This window comes from Camelus bactrianus, chromosome X (assembly GCF_048773025.1).
Source record: "Camelus bactrianus isolate YW-2024 breed Bactrian camel chromosome X, ASM4877302v1, whole genome shotgun sequence".
Classification (NCBI taxonomy): Eukaryota; Metazoa; Chordata; class Mammalia; order Artiodactyla; family Camelidae; genus Camelus; species Camelus bactrianus.
Window position 1 is genome coordinate 23,210,739 of NC_133575.1, and position 20,228 is coordinate 23,230,966.

The 20,228-nt window shown below is 35.5% G+C and overlaps 1 protein-coding gene across 1 annotated transcript in view; it reads left to right on the forward strand.

The window, feature by feature from the left end:
- The window catches only part of IL1RAPL1 (interleukin 1 receptor accessory protein like 1), a 1,156,506-nt gene extending 1,137,444 nt beyond the window's left edge, over positions 1 to 19,062 (forward strand). The window contains exons 10-11 of the mRNA XM_010970316.3: positions 11,497 to 11,667; positions 12,112 to 19,062. Of these exons, the coding sequence (XP_010968618.1) occupies positions 11,497 to 11,667; positions 12,112 to 12,830 (890 nt within the window). The 3' untranslated portion in view covers positions 12,831 to 19,062. The remainder of the gene's footprint in view (positions 1 to 11,496; positions 11,668 to 12,111) is intronic.
- The last annotated feature ends 1,166 nt before the right edge of the window (positions 19,063 to 20,228 follow it).

The following is a 20,228-nucleotide window of genomic DNA, read 5'->3' on the forward strand; positions in this document are numbered from 1 at the left end:
TCGTTTGTTTCTAGTAACCTATTGGTTATTTCCACTCTGATAGGTCCCAACCCTAGCTTTTAAATCACCCACCCTCACACTCATTCCTTGCCATCCTCCATTTGACATCTCAACTTTTTGTATCCTTCTCTACTGCATTTACTTCACTACCTCCTCATCTGCCATTTTCAGTTAGCCATCATGGTCAGTTAATGGTACCTCTTGAAAATAGACTTTTCTATTACTCTTCATTACAAATGCCTTGTCCAAGCCTCCTACACCATCCTCTTGGCCTTCATTGTCTACCCCTCTATTTTATTTTATTTTATTGCATACTTTAAAATTTTTTAGATTTTTTATACAATTTTAAAGGTTACTTTCCATTTACAGTCATTACAAAATATTAGCTATATTCCCCATGTTGTACAATACATCCTTGAGCCTGTCTTACACCCAATAGTTTGTACCTCCCACTTCCCCACTCCTATAATACCTCTCCCCTTCCCCCACTGGTAACCACTACCTCTCTCTTTTATCCTCCACACTCGGCCAAACTTCTCTTTAAAAGTACAAATTTACTGTGATTCTTTGGAGAAAAGCATGTCTCTATGTTGCCTGCCACCGTAGAAAGCTTTCTTAGTTCAGAAAGCAGTGACTGTAACAGAGTGGCCCAACTTAAATTTGCAGTCTTGCCACCCCAGTGGAATCTGATCATGCAAAATTCCAGTTAGAATCAAATACTGGTCTTTGGACAAACACAGCTGTTGAGAACTGACCCAGGACAACGCAGTCATGCATAAATCTCAGGTCCCTTTGGATCAATAAGGTAACTATAATGGTTAGGGATGGGAGAAGGTTAATTATTCCTCTCCCACCTTGATTCCATAAAATAGTGAAGGAAAATTTGGGCAAATTCTGCTGCATAGACATTTGTTAATAAACAAGCATGTAACCCATCCTATAAATTTGAAGCAGTTCCAACTCTGTCATGTGATTGTGTATGAGTGTGTGTGTACATTTAAGTTCCCAAAAAATCTTACAAAAAGTTTCCCCTGAAGCAAATGTGACAATATTTCAGTGGCAGGATTAGGCTAACCATCTAATAATAACAAAGAATATTCTTCATCAACTGAGTAATGGTACACAGCAATGTCATGGTATCAAATAAAAAGCAGAATACAAAAAGATTTGTCTACTACAATCATCAGCTTTGCAGATAGCTATGTCTCCATGCAGTTAAGAACTGAAAGGTAATATTCAGACATATAAACAGCATTGTAGGGTGTTATGTTCTGAGATGTTTATACGTGGTTTTTTCAAAATTTTTTTAACATTTTACTGTCCTTTTTATTACATATAACTTTTAAAATTCTTTCTGAAATAAATGTGAATTTCTGAAAAAAAAAGAAAAGAATATTTCTCATCAGGACACAAGACCATTTGGAATCAAGCCTGGAACAGCTTCCCTGAGAGGGCAGGCCACTGGCCCCACTACATACTTGAGGAGTGGGATGTGTCTCTAAATTATGTTAAGTGTTGCGTATGTCTTGAATAGCACTGATTTCACCATGGAGGGTCCATTTCCAGGATCCATTATACTTAGTAAAAAGCCACTAATTTTAGCAGTGAAACGTGGTTTCTAACATTCATTGTGCTAATTAATGCAGCATTTACTTTTGATCAAAAATAAAGATAGTTTAAGTGCTTGTAGCGTTGAAGTGCTCTAGAGCATTGCCTTATTCTAATTAAATGCTAACTGAGCATCCTGATAAAGGCAGCCTCCCGTCTCTAGAGCTGAGCATACACTAACACAATATCCCACCAGCTTTGCTGGAATAATTACGAAGAAAATACAGTTATTGTAACAACATCAGACTCCTTTGCTCCTCCATGCCTCCGACTGGGGTTTCCCTTCCACTTTTGTTTAAAAGCTTGAATGAAGGTAGTTCTTCCTTCCTTCTTTCCTTCTTTCCTTCCTTCTTTTCCTCCTTCCTTTCTTCCTTCCTCCCTGTCTCTCCTCCCTCCCTTCTCTCTTTCTCTCTCTCAAACACAGTTCACATTTCCCCTTAAGTTATAAATACTCCCATCATAATCGCAAGGCTAGTTATTTTCTCCTTCATCTTTACTAAAATGGCACTTCAGGCACATCATTTTTATAGCCCTTTTCACGTTGAATAGTAGGCACTTTCTGGTGAATTCTTACTACTTGTAAAGCATTGTGAATTCAAGATTCCTTATCTCATTTATTTATTTCTGTGAGAAGGAGGCTCAAAGACAAAGTCATGGAGACAAGAATTATTCCAGCATTTTGCAAGGGTGTCTAGAGTTTAGAACTAGCTTTACAAATAAAAATAAAACAAATATTTAAAGAAAAATAAGGTTGTAACATAATAGGTAGTCTATTAATGAAAAAAAACAACAAACAGCTGCTCTCTTACGTTGATGATTATATTGGTGGGTGTCGATAAGGTACTGCATAAGTTTTCATAAGGGAATAACTTATGGGAACAGGTTTAAGATTCAATTTTGTGGAGAGGATCTAGTGCTAGACAGGGTGAGTCTACTTTATGTTTCTTTCTCTGAAAGTGCAAGCTGTTTTGTTTTTCTTTTTAGCCCCTGAGTATGAGGTGTGAGGGGTGTGCTTATTCACAATGATGGCAAGGCAACCTTAAAAGAACACTGTAATCACTAATACAATGCCTATTTTAAAGATGAAGAAAGAGATCTCTCCTAGTTCTACTTTGAGAGTTATTACAGGGATTGGACAAAATGAGTTAAAGAAATCTTTTATAATCTTCACGCATTGACTCTGGAAAATTTGAAAAGCTGTTCCATTTCAAGCCTATGAAATACGTGGATATCTATGGATATCTATGCACTCTTAGGTCATAAAATTTTTTTTTTCTCCCTCAATTACAAGGTTACTCAGTATTAAGTTTCAGAAATTATTGTCCTCATGTCTATCACTGTAGCACAGTACTTCTGTAAAATCATTTTGAAACACTTTAGGTAGTGTTTTTTGTTTGTTTGTATTTTGGGGGTATTTTTTGGTGGTGGTGATTAGATAATTTGCCTACACATGAACAATCTAGAATGTGGTTTTGAGTTCGAGAAGGACAAATCTGTAGTTGTTTTTGATGTACAACTTGCCCAAAATTGTAAGCTGTTAAGTGGTAGGAATCAAGGCTTCTTACCTCAAATTCCATGCTCCCTGGACCACTCTGCTACCTCTGACCCTCTTAATTACAACTTCTATCATCTGTGCTGCCCGCTCTCCTCTTAAGGATGTGAGGGAAGGAAATTAATATCTACTGAATGCCTCCTTTGAACCAAGCATTTTATTTTATGATGGGGACTCGTTTAACCCTAGAAATCTCCTTTACGGAACTGCTATTTTATAGATCAGGAAACAGTCTCAAATGAGTAAAATAAAAATTAATGATGGTCAGGATTTGAGCTCAGCTGCTGTTTTTGTTTTTTCCTTCACTATGTTATGCCATATATTTTTTAATTAGTGACACATTTCAGTGTTTAAGACTCTATGGTTTCAAATAGTCCAGAAAAGTATGAAATAATAAAACATGTAAACTAGAAGAATATTATTAAATTTTCAAAGTTTAAAACTCAAACAGCTTTATTTTAGAATGTAATTGCCAGATGTTGCCATGGCAGAATTGACATGAAAAGGGGAATTTATTAAAACAATGACATTCAGTAATCACAAAGTCAGAATATTAATATATGCTGAATGTTTTTTATTCAAAGATACATTATCTATTTCTGCAGAGTTTTTAATTGAAAAATTATATATTGGAAATGTGACAGAGCATATGAAGGCAAATCTGAGATACAAGAAAGGAATGACTTAATTTTTCAAAAACTCTTATTTATTCAAGTTACGTCAGTGTTAGTTTTTAATGATCACATAATTCTGTGCTAATATGCTACATGCAAGCATCAAAAATCGCCTTTTAACATGAAATACACAATTCATCATTGAGTTCTACCGTGGTCTCATTTTGGTAACCCATTTGCTGAATAATGGCCTCTGTTGCTAGTCAGTTTCATGTATGTGACATAATATTTGAGAATAATAATAAAAAAAAGAAATGGCCAGCTGTCAATAACATCTGATGACTATTCAGTAGGTGTTTAAAGGTTAAAAACTCCCAAAGACCTGAATGTCAATCTCAAGCCATTTATATTGTCAGTAAATCTCTCTCCTAGCCCACATCCAACATAGCCACCACCTTCATCTTGATAAAGGAGTCTTCAGTCTACATTTTCTTGAAAGCTCTGTTGTTCTAACAAATCCACAGATTCTCTGACTTCTCAGTCCTTCTAAAGAGAATTTACTAATATTCTCTCATATGTCAAAGAGAAAAATACTAATTTATCATTTTTCTAAACCACTTTGTTATTCCTGATACACAGTTCCTATTTTCCTTCTCTCATCAAGATTTCTTAATAATATTTTAAACTCATATTTTTATTTCTTAACTCTGGAGTCCAAACTTTTTTCCTCTCAAATATATGTTTTTAAAATATAGTAGTTTATGCTATAAATTGAGGGAGAAAATTCTACTGTACTAGTTGTTTGACTCTGAGTAACAAAGCAACTACTTAATTGGTTGAGTCTTATGTTTTTTGTTTATTTGTTTTTCTCTCCCCCCAGCTTTATTGAGATATAAATGACATATAACACTGTGTAACTTTAAGATGCACAATATGATAATTTGATACACACACACATATATATCACACACACACATATATATGGTGAAATGATTGCTACAATAAGGTTAGTTAACGTATCTATCACTTCACTTAACTATTTCTTTTTTGTGGTGAAAACATTTAAGATCTGCTCTCTGGGGGAAGGGTATAGCTCAGTGGTAGAGTGCATGCCCAGCATGCACAAGGTCCTGGGTTCAATCCCCAGTACCTCCATTAAATAAATTAATAGATAAATAGATACATAAATAAATAAATAAACCTAATTACCTCCACCCCAAAAAACAAAAACAAATAAACAAAAACCAAAAAACCTTTTTAAAGATCTACTCTCTGCACTCTCTGGTATATGATACAGTATTGTTAACCATAGTCACCAAGCTGTATATCAGAAATTGTTTGTCTTATAGCTGGACATTTGTTTACTTTGCCAACGTCACTCCCTTTCCCCTACTTACCAGCCCCTGACAACCACCATTCTATTCTGTTTCTATGAATTCAGCTTTTTTGATTCCACAGTATAAGTGAGATCATGCAGTATTTGTCAGTCTCTCTCTGCCTTGTTTCAGTTAAGCGTGCTGCCTCAAGGTCCATCCAAATTATCACAAAATACAAAATTTCCTTCATTTTTATAGAAGAATAATATTCCACTGTGTGTATATGTATATATGTGTGTGTGTGTATGTGTGTGTGTGTGTGTATGTGTGTATGTATATATATATATATATATATATATATATATATATATATATATATATATATATATATATATATATGATGTTTTCTTTGTCCATTCATTCATTGATGTACACTTAAGTTGTTTGTACATATTGGTTATTGTGAATAATGCTGCAGTGATACTGGGGTTCAGCTATCTCTTTGAGATAATGGTTTTATTTCCTTCACACATATACCCAGAAGTGAGATTGCTGGATCATATGGTACCTCTGCATTTAATTATTTGAGGAATATCCATACTGTTTTTCATAGTGGCTGCACCAACTTACATTCCCACCAACAGTGCACAAGGGTTTCTCTTTCTTCCACGTCCTTGTAACACTTATTATCTTGTCTTTTTGATAATAGCCATCCTAACAAGTATAAGGTAAGATCTCATTGTAGTTTTGATTTGCATTTCCTGATGGTTAGTGATATTGAGCATCTTTTCATATACCTATTGGCCACTGTATATCTTAAATGTCTGTTCAGGTCTTCTGCCCATGTTTAATTGGATTATTAGTCTTTTTGCTATTGAGTTGTATGAGTTCCTTATATATTTTAGATATTAACCCTCCCCTTGTCTGATATATGGTGTGAAGATATTTTTTCCCATTCTGTAGGTTGCCTTTTTATTTATTGATTATTTCTTTTACTGCACAGAAGCTTTTTAGTTTGATTTAGTCCCACTTATTTATTTTTGCTTTTGTAGCTTGTGCTTTTTGTGTCATATCCAGAGAATCATTGCCAAGACCAATGTCAAGGAGCTTTTTCCCTATGTTTTCTTCTAGGAGTTTTATGGTTTCAAGTTTTACATTTAAATTTAAGTCTTTAATCCATTTCAAATTAACATTTGTGAGCAGTGTAAGATAGGGGCCTAACTTCATTCTTTTGCATATGGATGCCCAGTTTTCCCAGCATCACGTATTAAAAAGATTATCCTTTCCACATGGAGTATTCTTGGCCCCCTTGTCAAATATTAATTGACCACATATGCATGGGTCTCTTTCTGGACTCTCAGTTTTGTTCCATTGGTCTATGTGTCTGTTTTTTATACTAGTACTATACTGTTTTGATTACTATCATTTTGTAGTATGGTCTGCAGTCAGGAACCATGATGCATCTTCTAGTCTTTACAGCCTGATTTTAGCAGGTAAAGATGTTCTCCATTCTCTTCCCCAGGCCAATGGGATTACCTCCAGAATCACAATCATTCTAGGTTGGAGCCAATTTTGAGGCTGTTGCCAGGGATGCACTAAAGTTCATGGTTGACAGACTTGTTAGCAGGAGCTCAGGTTTGCCCTGTCTGGTCTCTAGGTAGACAGGACTGCCTCTAGTACATTGTTCAGTAGGATAGCGATTGGACAAGTGTCCACATCAGAATTCACAATTGGATCTTCACTCAGTGGACCAGTTACCAGGTATGTGGATGAGTGTGGCTCCCACCAGGTCCCTGAGAGAGCTTCTACCTGGTCGCTGGATGGGTCCTTGAGTGGGCAGGCCTGGCTCTGTACTGTGGCTGAAAGGATACGTGCAAAGGGTATCTTATTGGGCCATCTTGCTGATGTTACTCCTCTTTTTCTTTTTTTGTGGGACATTGCAGCAGTCAGAATCTCTTGAAAATCATGGAAAAGAGTAAATCAATGACTATATTAGAGTTTATGAAGATTATTACAAAGAGTGTGTACATCAGCTGCTTTTCATCTCTGTAGTCAATAGAATTATAGTTAGGGGTGTAAATTACAGAAAATAAAATTTAGGGAATAAAGTTCAGAATAAGAAATATGTTATTGTACTACCCTGTTATGGCTAACTAGTTTTAAGCTGTTTATAAAATTAAGTTGAATTTAAAAGGTTACAGACCTAGCCTTTACAAATTTTAGCATAATTTTGTTTTTTTCTGTGGTTATAAAAATAATCTCAATTTTTTAGTTTCTCCAGTCACATGAAGATCATACACATTAAGATTAGTCAATATATGTTCTTAGAGATATCAAAAACAATCTAAGAGATACTTCCTAAGATTCATATTCAGCTGGTAACTGGGGGAGAAAAGAAATCTTAGAATTCATATGATTTTGAATCAGAAAATATTGCTGAATTTAGCATGATATCTGGAACAGTATTTGCAGTCTGATAACTTTCAAACCAGGAGTTTGTTTCTGATGGTAAATAAATGCCTAGCTCCTTACTGCACTGACATAGACTCTGGGGAAAGAGGAGTTAGATATCAATCAAGTGTCCCGCTAATTTGAGGGAGGATGCTGCTTCAGATGCTTGCAAGGGGCTTTTTAGCCACATTTACTACCCATATAACCTACATTGAGCAACTCCCTTTTATCTAGGAGATACTCGCTTAAATGTTATAAACTCATCCACCTGATATAAAGAGATAGAAACTCACTGAGACCACAGCACTCATTCCTGAGGTTCATAAGCTTAATATGGTTACTGAATATATTAGTCTAGACAAGAATCTATCCCCTTTTTGATGAAAGTGTGAATTTTCAGCTATTTTATTTATAGCACATGCCCTGTAAGTATCAAGATCACTTATTATGGAGCTGAGGCTGCAGTGTGTAGGTTTTATGGTACTCTAATTCCATTACCTGGCAGCTGATTTCAATTCTTTGATGCCTTTGAGACCTCTGGATGCCTATACCCTGTCTTAGAGCAGAGTTTCTCAACCTCTGTCCCTGGACCGGCAGCAGTATCATCTGAGAGTTTGCTATAAATGTAAATTCTCAGGACCTATTCTAGATCTTCCAAATGAAAAACTCTGGAGGTGGGGCCTAGCAATCTGTATTTTAGCAAGCCTTTCTAATTGTTACTGTTCATGCTTAAGTCTGGAAACCACTTTTTCAGAGAAGTTTACAAGAACTCTGAGGTCTTCCATTGAGTCACAGTGAGAAACTACAGTTTGAGATTATCCCAAAGGAGCTTTGCTGAACTTCAACCCCATAGCTCCTAGTAATTACTTGAGGAGTTCAGGCAACTTGGAATGCGTATCACTGAAACCATCTCTCGTAGGAAACGGCCCAAGTCTTGAGAAAATCTCCACACTGGCTATAAGATATAAGTCATGTAATACCCAAATGAGAGGCCATTCATTCATTTAATCAACAGATGTTTGAACATGTACTAAGCCCTGGTCATATATCTGAGTCAAGGATCTTGTGGTCAGAGAAAGAAGATAAGATGTGAGTAGAATTATATAATACATGGGAGAAGAGTTCACCTTTAACTCAAAGATATCAGACTCAAATTCAAGGGAAATCAACTGCAGCGTTAGCTACTGGTTTTATAACAATGGATAGCCATAAATATTTGTCAAGCTACCATAAAGATAATCAGTGGTGAGGTTTGGAAAAATGAATTTTGTGATTCTGTGTGGCATGAGCAAGAAGAATAAGGAAACAGAGAGGGAAGACCATAAAATATAACACTTGAGAAGAGTAGGACCTCACCTAGGATGGACATAAAACCCAAAGGAATTTTACCACTGATTGGCTATGAGATTATTAGTAATGAAAAGGAGTAAGTGGAACATGCATCTGAAGTTTGCAGACTAAAGAAGTGAGATTATTATGTTACTATAAAATTTAAGCGAAATAAAATGTGAAGGCGTGAGATGGGAAGCTTGTTATGTTGTGAACATGTTGAATGTGAAATGCATGCTGAACATCCAAATTAAGGGGTTCAAGTTACAGGTTCACAAGAAAAAAAACAGGATTGGACATGTAAATTAGGGAGACATCTACACAGAATTGACTGTTGTTGTCATGGAAAGAAAGGGGATTTTTAAGGGAAAGAAGGCTGAGAGAAAAACGAAGCAAGCCATAGAAAACATCTTGAGAAATGACAGCATTTATAGATTGGAATAGAGATGTCCATGGAGGAGGCGGAGGAACCAGAAACAGTGTCATGTAAGCAGTATCACTTACCCGTATTGGTGGGAACAGTTGTTTACATCTCTTCTGAGTCATAAGTGCTCTATTCTTTTCAGTGTTCATGTTGGTGTGGTTTTCAAAGATTTTTAAGCCTACGGAAGACAAAGGTCAAGGAATGAGGATCTAGACATTACACATGCCAGATTTGAGCATACTTCAACACTTTGTAGTACTTTGTAGAAAATTGGAGAGCTCCCTCCCAGAAAGAAAATAGTCCATGCATGAAATCATTCTGCAATCTGCCATCTGACTTAAAGAGTCCTCCTTTTGGCCCATGACCCCTGTACTACTCTTAGATCAACTACACATTGATCCTCTGGAAATAGACTGTTGTCTTGTCTGCATATTCTACTAGACTGGAAGCTACTGACCCATATAATAAAGGAAGATTTTTATCTCATAGATATGGCATGTTAATATCTAATAAATGGACATTTCAATTAAATATTAACTGGTATTATAGCTTTATTTGTGCTATTTTCTACGATTTCTTAGTCAACTAAAGTGTTTACATCAACAAAATGATACCACTATAGACTCCTGACATATGTGTACAGACATGGTATAACAAATATGATTATTGTTTTTCGTGAAAATTAAATTTTATTTGTAATATGTACAACTATATCCTGGTTGAAGAATAAAGAAAATACCAAATACCAAAATATGACATGTTTGGGACGATCTTTTTTTTTTTTTAACCTTTTTTTTTAACCTGAAAGCTGCTTTAAAAAAGTCTCCCATAGCTAAAGATGTTTTCCCAGGGATCCTGTAGTGTAGTTACTAGTTTCTTATACACCTATTTTAACTTTAGATAAAGTAAACAGCTTTCTGAGTTTTCTCTAACAAGTTTCAGAATGACTTCTAAGTCGCTCACAATTATAAGACTACTAAAATGAACACACATATATGGATCTTTGGAAGTGAGCTTTAGTGTCCCTGAAGGCAAAAGGAGTGTTCCAAAGCCACCGAGAGCAAGTCAAGGATGCCTATCTGTCTTTGATGTTTTGTACTCCAAAAGTTTTTAATTATCTATGCTAAATGCAAAGTTCATTTTGTTCTGGAATTTAGGAGTGTTTCAATGCAGCTTGATCTAATAATCAAGTAATATGCTGACAATCATCAGAGAAGCACAAAAGAAAGCTAAGGATATTGGTATTAATAGACTCACTGTATTGACAGTATCTAGAATTGAGATGAATTATGAATCCTGATATCACACTCTGAAAAGGACATTGACAAATGAAAGACTAGGCAGAAGATAAATGACTTCTTCTTCTTAGAAGCAACAAGTGAGAATTTGGGGATGTTTAAGTTAAAAAATTAAGATGAAGATAATGCATGATTGTAGCCATCAAATATTTGAAGAGTTCTTTTGTTAAAAAAAAGGGGAAGGATGAGGAACAAAATCATATTTTAGAACTAAGTTTCATCCATTTTATATTGTAGTTTTGATTCTTATCATCAAACTGATTAACGTGATAATTTGGTGATATTTTATATATGAGATAAGTGGAGATCCAAAAAACAATATGTTTTTCTATAATTCAGTGTGCTGATAGTCTCAGTCCTAAGACCCAAGAACCAGCTCCCAATAAAAAGTTAATTATTCTAAGTTTGGTTTTATTTTCTCTTCAACAGAAAACCAGCACAGTGCACACAACCTAAAAATCATTTTTCCACAATCAAGCCCATTTCAGCTTTCTGTTTTTTATCAACAGAGTAAAATCACCAAAGGAAGGATTAGGTGGTGTACAATTATTTAGACTAAGAACATACTATCCAAATATGTCGAAGCCATCAAGATTCTTCTCTGTGATCTGTGCATGAAAAGTATGGAAGTTAACATTTCATTGTTCTTTTCATTATTTTTTTCTCTTACTGTCTTAATAACAGCAACAGAAAAATATAACCCTCCCTCATACCCCCAAATTAGTTCCAGAATACTAGGCATTATTGAATTCTTAATGAAAATCAGCGAAGACTCTTCTTTGGTCTCTGAGAAGTGGGACATTTGGAGATGTTTATGAAAAGAAGTGAATCTTTTCATGTCCTATTGTTTTTTTTTTTTTTGTAGAGTAGTGACTTCAACTTTACTCTGTAATGTTTTTGACAGATAATAAAGATTATGATGCATATTTATCATACACCAAAGTGGATCCTGACCAGTGGAATCAAGAGACTGGGGAAGAAGAACGCTTTGCTCTTGAAATCCTACCTGATATGCTTGAAAAGCATTATGGATATAAGTTGTTTATACCAGATAGAGATTTAATCCCAACTGGAAGTAAGTTAATGTTTTCATTTAAGAGTGTGCATATTCTTATTGTCTGTCTGCATAATCATCATTTTTTAGACCGGATTTTAACTTTTGGTTCTTCTCCGTCTGTCAGTTTTTCAAGAAAGAAATGTCATTGCGTGTTCATCTGAAAAATAAGTTTTGATACCCCTGAAGAGCTACTTCCATTATTCTATAAAGCATCTCATGTTATGAGCCTTGACATTTAAAGAAACGATATGAGCGATTTGTACCTGGGAAACTATTTCTAACACTGAGAGAAGAAAAGTCCATACACTATTCAAAGTGATCATTGGCTATTTTCATCTTCTCAGAGTTTTACCCAACAGCCAGCAATTCTCATTAAATGTGAGAGAAAGAGAGAGTCTACCGAGGCTTTCTGGACCAAATGTTCAATTTACTTATTCTGACAAACCCTTTTCTCTTTTGTAGCATACATTGAAGATGTGGCAAGGTGTGTAGATCAAAGCAAGCGGCTAATTATTGTCATGACCCCAAATTACGTAGTCAGAAGGGGCTGGAGCATCTTTGAGCTGGAGACCAGACTTCGAAACATGCTTGTGACTGGAGAAATTAAAGTAATACTAATTGAGTGCAGTGAACTACGAGGAATTATGAACTACCAGGAGGTGGAGGCCCTCAAGCACACCATCAAGCTCCTGACCGTTATTAAATGGCATGGACCAAAATGCAACAAGTTGAACTCTAAGTTCTGGAAACGTTTACAATATGAAATGCCTTTTAAGAGGATAGAACCCATTACACATGAGCAGGCTTTAGATGTTAGTGAGCAGGGGCCTTTTGGGGAGCTGCAGACTGTCTCAGCCATTTCCATGGCTGCGGCCACCTCCACAGCTCTAGCCACTGCCCATCCAGATCTCCGTTCCACCTTTCACAACACGTACCATTCACAGATGCGTCAGAAACACTACTACCGAAGCTATGAGTACGACGTACCTCCTACCGGCACCCTGCCTCTTACCTCCATAGGAAATCAGCATACCTACTGTAACATCCCTATGACACTCATCAACGGGCAGCGGCCACAGACAAAATCGAGCAGGGAGCAGAATCCAGATGAGGCCCACACAAACAGTGCCATCCTGCCGCTGTTGCCAAGGGAGACCAGTATATCCAGTGTGATTTGGTGACAGAAAAGCAAGGGACGTCCAGTCCCTGGGAGTTTGCGTGGAGTCTGCAGTCCAGTGCCTGGAACTAAATCCTCGACTGCTGCTGTTAAAAACATGCATTACAATCTCTAGAACACGAGGAAAAACAGGGTCTTGTACATATGTTTTTTGCAATTTCTTTGTAGCATCAGTGTCTTCCTGTTTTACCACGTCTCTTACCATTACATTTTTTGACTTTGTTTTATATGTCATTGGAATTTGTAAATTTACATTTTTTTAAAGAAGAGACTTCTGTATAGATAGAAAACCCTTTTTTGCTTCATTAGTTTAGTTTTAGAATGGGTTTTCATTTCCTTTCCTTGATTTTGTTTTGCTTTTAACATTTCCTTGGGGTGCTTGGACAAATCTATCCGATGGGACAAGGAGCACCGGATCCTCTCTTGGGTTCTGCCTAGGATCAGCAGGGCCAATGTGGGCCTTCAGAGAGCAGTGCAACGAATGCCAGCATTGCCATTTGGGGAAGAAAAAAAAAACCATGAGAAGAACACTTGTTCATAGGAGGGCCCCGCCAATCAGAGCCCTGAATCTCTTCCTTGTCCCACCTCATTCCCCACCTCTACCCTTCTAATGGCGGCATGATATGTAAACTCTGAGAAGGGGTGGGGGTGGGTCTAACTGTCTTAACATTTAATTCACTGCTCTTCAGAATACACTCCAGACCCAAAAGTGTGCTAGTCACTTGACAGTGACCACTACAGAGTGCTAAGAAGAGAAGATCAAGGGCATGAAAATGGGGGAGAGTGTGCTGTTTCCGTTTTATAAATGAGTTGATGTACCCTTATATAAATATATATATATATATATATATATATAAAACACACAGCAAAACAAAAGAAACAAACAAAAAAAAACAAAAAAACAAAAAAACAACAAAAAAAATCAAGCCCTATATTTGATCACTTCCTGGAAAGGCATGAATGTGTTTGTGGCTGTTTTTGTTTAATATTCTACTTCCTCTTTTCCCTCTATAATTTTTCTGCAAATGAGATTATGTGCAAATGCCAGGCAAGTTAACTCAAAAGGGTGAATCAACACAAGTCAAAATGAAATTTACGTTGAAGGCTTCCAAACCAAAGGGAAGGACAGGATGTGTCATCAAATATATTTTGTCACCTTGTATTATACAAAATGTTATTTTCTAAAGAGTCAGAACAAATCTGTGAAACTTATTGTGGGATCCCCTTGTATTTAAATGTTAATTCGCTGTATTTAATTTTCACTGCTATATTCAGAATCAAGTGTGTGGTTTCAGTTTGTGAACATAAGCAACACTTATTAATATCAAAGTGTTTATATAAGAACTCAGGAGGTCAAACATATGAATACCAACAGAAATCAGTATTTTCAAAATAAACATTATTTACACAAAATAGTTTTTAAATTAGATGAGAAAGTATTTAAAATAATTAATTTTACTGTATAAAGAATTAGTTTTATTTTAACGGTATAATTCTGTCTTTCAGAAACAGAAAGCTGATGCTCCCAGGAAATACATCCCTTACCATTTAGCTTTATGTTTGAAATCGATGACATAAGCAGCTAATACATATTCATGTTGAAAATGATGCAAAATCAATCATAAAGGAACTTGCAGAGGGCACAATTCCTCAAGGGAAATATTACCTAAGTAGCTTTTAGTTTAAAAAAAAAATCAATGTGATGAAAACACTGATAATAGAACTTACACATTACTTCAGTGACTCACTGTAGGAACTTCCATTCCGGTCCTTGTCTGTGGGCTTGTGTAGTGACTTGTATGTTTGGTTTCTTCCTAACAGCGTATAACGAGAACACAGTTCTGAAGCAGCTGTGGTCACAATACTAAGGTGTGAGTAGGCCACACGCACTAAAACGTAAACTTCAGCCGAGTTCACTGGGGAGGGTAAAATTGAATTGCAAATGTATGAGAGGTGATTATAAAAATTTTGTAACAATGCAAAAGTCTCATATTTGTGTGACAAGGGAAAGGAGCCTTGGGATGTACATTGATTTTTATTTGGTAAAAAAATGCTTATTTCCCTTACAACTCACCTGGGTCCTTCTCTACAATCTGTTCTTTCTTCTCGAGCTCCCCTTGGACCTGTGTCACATTTTCACAAACCAGAATTGAAGCTGCAAGGACACATAAACTTGAAGGTCAGCTTTGCACATTGGGTTATTTTCAGAATCCAAGAAGGCCATTGTTTACTTTGTACTATGGACACTTGTCAGGGACTGGTGGCAGTGAACCTCATTGGACTGGATTCCAGATCCCCCCAGTGCTCAGAAAACTGCAAACATGGCAATGGCCTGGTTTGTTTGTTTGTTTCTTTCTTTCTTTCTTTCTTTCTTTCTTTCTTTCTTTCTTTTTTAAGTGTACGATGGAAGTGTGGAATAAATGTAGGGGAAGTAATCAGACCACAGTCATATTTTAGGCATCCATAGGTGTTAATTTAGCTGCATTGGGAGTACATTTTTTGTTCTATTTTTAGTGTAGATTTAAGCACTTTGAATAGCATGATTCAGGGATTGATGGGTAATATTTGATATTCTCACAACTTAAAACCTTTCTTTTCCTCTAATGCTTTGTCATATTTTTAGAAAATGAAATAAATGGAGAAGAAGCTATCTCTGGCTTTAGAAACATTCCTCCCAAGTATTCCTCTATCAGCTCCTTGTGAGAACAAATGAAGGAAACTGTCATGTGTTCACGTGCTCTATGTTTAACAAAAGTTATGTTAGAATTCACAATAAAGAGAGAAGAAAATGTATTTTCCCTAGTGCTTAGGTTTCATCCTTCTCTTTTTTTTGGTGGGGGCTATGGGGAATAAGAATATGCTAGTTGTAAAAACATAGTTGGAAGTGTGACTATGTTAGCCAAGCTGAGGGAGATAATGGGCTTCTGGACTTGGACATGCGTGATGTTTGGCCTTGCCTGTTTTTCATCAATCGCTGCTCAGACTCTCAGTGACATATTATGGATTCGAAAGTCCACCTGGTTCTTTAATGTAACCTCTACTTGCTGCCTGTGAGCGTCCTGCCCTTTATACTGGTGCTCAAATCTTTGATTATTTAATTTGTAATCCATTCCTTACGACTCCTACGGGCAGAGAAGAAATTTGTATCTCATGCAGCCAGTGGGTTTACGTTTAGATCAATTATACGAAGTAAATCTAAGACACAACGAGTTAAGAGACCTGAAGCTACTACATTTCTATAGCTAAACAACTGATTGTTCAGTCAACCATTTTGTGTTTATTACTTTCTTCATAGTCTATGTATTTGAACCTTATGGACCTAAATACCTAGAGACTGCTTTCTTCCTTATTTCGTTATTATTTAGCATTTTATAACAAGAACAAATATTAACTGAGAGCCAATCCTAAACACCAAGTAAGTTTTGTTTATCCTAGAATAGTCGTTAACTTTCACAGATACCACTTATGTGAATTAAGATCACCGTTTCCAGGAGAACATTAAATCGTACACTTGTAAAGTATTTTCTGATTCTGGAATGACACCCTAGTTCTCCTCTTTCTAAGAAGTGATTTTTATCTTGTGCTTAATTTCTGTCTTTTTAAAATTTAGTTTAAGTTAAATCATTAGTCCCAGAAGAAAGCTTACTAAATTTTACTTGTGCAAGTAAGATGAATGGAACTAAGAGAATCCGTAGACACAAAAGAGGAAAATCCCTTACTGTTTGTGATCTGAACTTGCTTGTTCATTATTCCCATTATTGTCATGGTTGATTAAGAAAGGTGAACTATTGTTGAATGAGTAACAAATCCTACCTGCAGACACATATGCCCTATCACTGAAGAGTTTTTTAACAATATATATTGTTATTACAAAGAGATGATGATGCAACTGAGTTCCCTAGTGGGAGCAGCATGTTCATGGAAACAGAGATATTCCTTGTCTTATCACTAACCCTTCCCAATTTATTGTTCTGAAGAAAGAATGTAACCAACAGTCAAGTTTGGATTATTCTTAACAATAAACCTTAAACTTGGGTTCAAGGATACCTTGAGTCTATAAAAAAGGATTAAAGGAAATAACAAAGCCCTTGAAATTCCAGACAAAATTTTGAATGTGGGCAAAACTATGTCTTCTGGGATCTGAGTCTCAAAAGACATCTGTCACCTAAAAGGTTATTGATGTTTGGATTTAGAGCATATTCTCAGAAACTGACATTCGGAAAAACCATATATCTTGCAGACTCTGTGATGGCTACTATTCCTTACCTTCACTCATGAAAATTCAGGGGATGATTATTGTTCTTTTAACAAACAGAGGCAATTCCTCTTCCAACATAACCCAACTTTGTGGGAGACTTGGTTTATAGTGAGGAAAAACTTTCCTTGATGACAAGTAATTCACACCCAAATAAATGAGAGTTGACTAACTACTATGATAGTTTACTCACTTCTTAATTTACTCAAAAGATAGTTTGGGGGAGTGTGAAATCAGGCCATTTGGCATGATGCCTTATTTCATTAAACTTTTTTATGGTTTGGATTTAATCACGTTTCTTACAACAAAACTTAGAAGAATTAATCTAGTGCAGGAGTAGAAGAAACAACCATTTGACCTGTTTTTCCAAAGGGATACAGTTTTCTTATGCTAAGATTTAGAATTGGCTACACGCTTTGTTTTCAGTAGCTGTGCTTTGGCCAGTTTTAGAACTTATGATACAACTTTGGGGCAGGACGAAGAATTTAGAGGCTAAACTGAAGAGAGGTGGTAGTTATTTAAAGTTTTACTTTTTACTCATGATTGGCAACAAAATGAAAGTCTGTGCTGTCTCAATAACTAAGATACTGCCACACAGAACTGTAAGACCTGTATGAGTTTGGATAAAGGATGATAATTATGACTTGATCCTAATCCTAATTTTGTGTGTTTTGTCATCATCAAACTTCAGTTACATGCATAGAAAAGGCCCAGAATGAAAAGAAGGAACTCTGTTCTAATCTTCCATCAAGTATCATTTCTTCCTTCCAGGCTCAAAATACAAAACATCTCTCCATTATAGACACATAAGATAACATAAAAAGAAAAATTTCCTTCTGCTCTTTAGTAAACGTTCCTCTAAATAGTCTCTGAGTCCACTGACAAACTCATGTTTCTGGATTGTTCATTGAAGTAAGTCAAGTAAGGCATTATTGTTTTTCTACCATTCACTACCTTTGTTGATGCATCCCCCAGGGTCCACAGCCTGAAAAGTATTCTCTTACTAACAAAGGCAATTGCTCTAAGTCATTACACTGTATTCCCTCCACTACTTAATGAGTAGAAACCGAAGAACTACACATGAACTTGAGACTATTACATGTAATATTGATGTTGTGTAAATTTCAGTCTTCATAGTCCAGATAACCTTAAGTTTCAAAGGGCATGCTGGTCATTACAAAAAAAAAAAAGATTTAATGTAAAATGACATATTACATAGTGCATGAACATGTGGCAAAGTAATTTGGATCTATTCTTACTAGTCAATGAGAGACTAAATTTGGGGAGATCAGACGTGAGTGTTTTAGGTTAATTCTCAACTGGGATGAACACATCTTTATGTTAGGATACATGGACAGTTGTCCATATTCCTTGCAACATATGCTCCTGGTAGCTAGACTCCTTAGAGTGTTCTTTCCACCAAAGTAGTGGAAATATGTTCATATAACTTGCTATTGAATTGTAAAAACTTTTGCATTTTCAGAGTTTGAGGGAACCCAAATAGGAAAGTGAATTTAGTCATTTTCCTCTGCTGGTGTTCAAGTCAAATTTTAAACTCAGACACTCTCAGAAATGTTTAACAGTCAGTAAAAAAGTGCATTTTACATAGTGTTTCTCTTTAGTTTTGCCTACCCTCTTTGATTTTGTACAATCTAGAATGTATGTAACTCATGTGTAGGTGATGGAGGCGCTCCTTTTTTTCTTAGAATACTTACGATTATATATTTGGTTTTGCTTTGACTAGCAATAGGAAAATAGACAAATACAAGTGTAAAAATGAGAAATTTTAAACTTGAATTATAATTTGTGTTTTATAGTCGTTTCATAAGTCTGTTGCTCTCTATGAGTATGCTCTCTATATATCCTGTAAAAATAAATTTATATGTTACATAGAAATTCAAGAAATTAAATTATTTATTAAGCTACAAATGTTTCTTCTGGTTTCTACCTGATCGTAGATGAAAATAAATTAAATAATGTGTTGTTGGAACCTATGTAAGTACCTTCGTTAATTTGATAACTCTTGTTATACTTTTCTCTCCCTCTCTGTTCATGTCTGTATAAGCTTATAATTCTTAAACTTCGATCCTATTATGATTATGAAGAAAGGGACTTAAATGGCCAGTTGGCTGAACAAAGAGAAAAACCTTGTTGAAAAGTCAAGTGCATTTGCAATCTGTCTTTTTTGCTTCACTACTGGATTTGTGAGAAGTTTGAATCACAAACTCAATCACTTAGAAGTTACTATCACATTAATGATCTTTTCAAGGTCAAATTCTGCATCTTTCCTTCATCTGTTTCATCAAATTCTTTGAGAAACAAAATGAAAGGAATGATAACGTTTGAATTCTCTTTGCTGTTTCTTTTCCTTACTTCTTGCTCCCCAGGTATTTTATTCCTTTCTTTTTAGGGTACTACTCACATAAGGACCTTAAAATAAAGTCCCCTCAGGTAATATTTTAAAGTGACCAAGATCTTTAATCATCTTATTTTTTTTTCTACTCTATTTGCACCTACTCATAGTGCACAGTTATTCCTAAAGGGAAATGTTTTTGGCCTTATTTTTCATTTTATGTTAAAGATAAATAAGGTTATTATTTATTTATTTGGGGGGAAGGGATAGTGGTAAATCTTTCCATCACAAGCGTAACAAGTGAACAACCATAAACCTCTCAGAATAAATGAGCTGTTTAGGCAAAATTCATATCTTAGGACAGCTGTTTATGAAACACTTATCAAAGATGAAGCAGAGATAAATCATTATGAATAATTGAAAGTAATATTTTTTAAACCGTAAGATTATTTCCGGTTGGACTTCAAAGTAATTAACATATTTAAAATCTCATAAAGTCATTTCTACCTCGGTAGGGTTTTTCATTGTGAAAAAAAATAACTTCTACTGAAAAAGAAAAATGTTATATGGATTATGACTCAATGTGTCAATGCAATTTAATATTGCATTTTAAATTGTGAATCATAGGACCTGACCCATTATTAAAAATATCAGGAGAGAACTCTATAGTTGAAGAGTATTTGGGACTATTTGTGCACCTCACACACATACATTCTCAGGAACTTTCAATCATGCTCATATTATTAACAGGTGGTTAAAAGACTGATACTCAAGGAACATCTTATTTCTGGAAG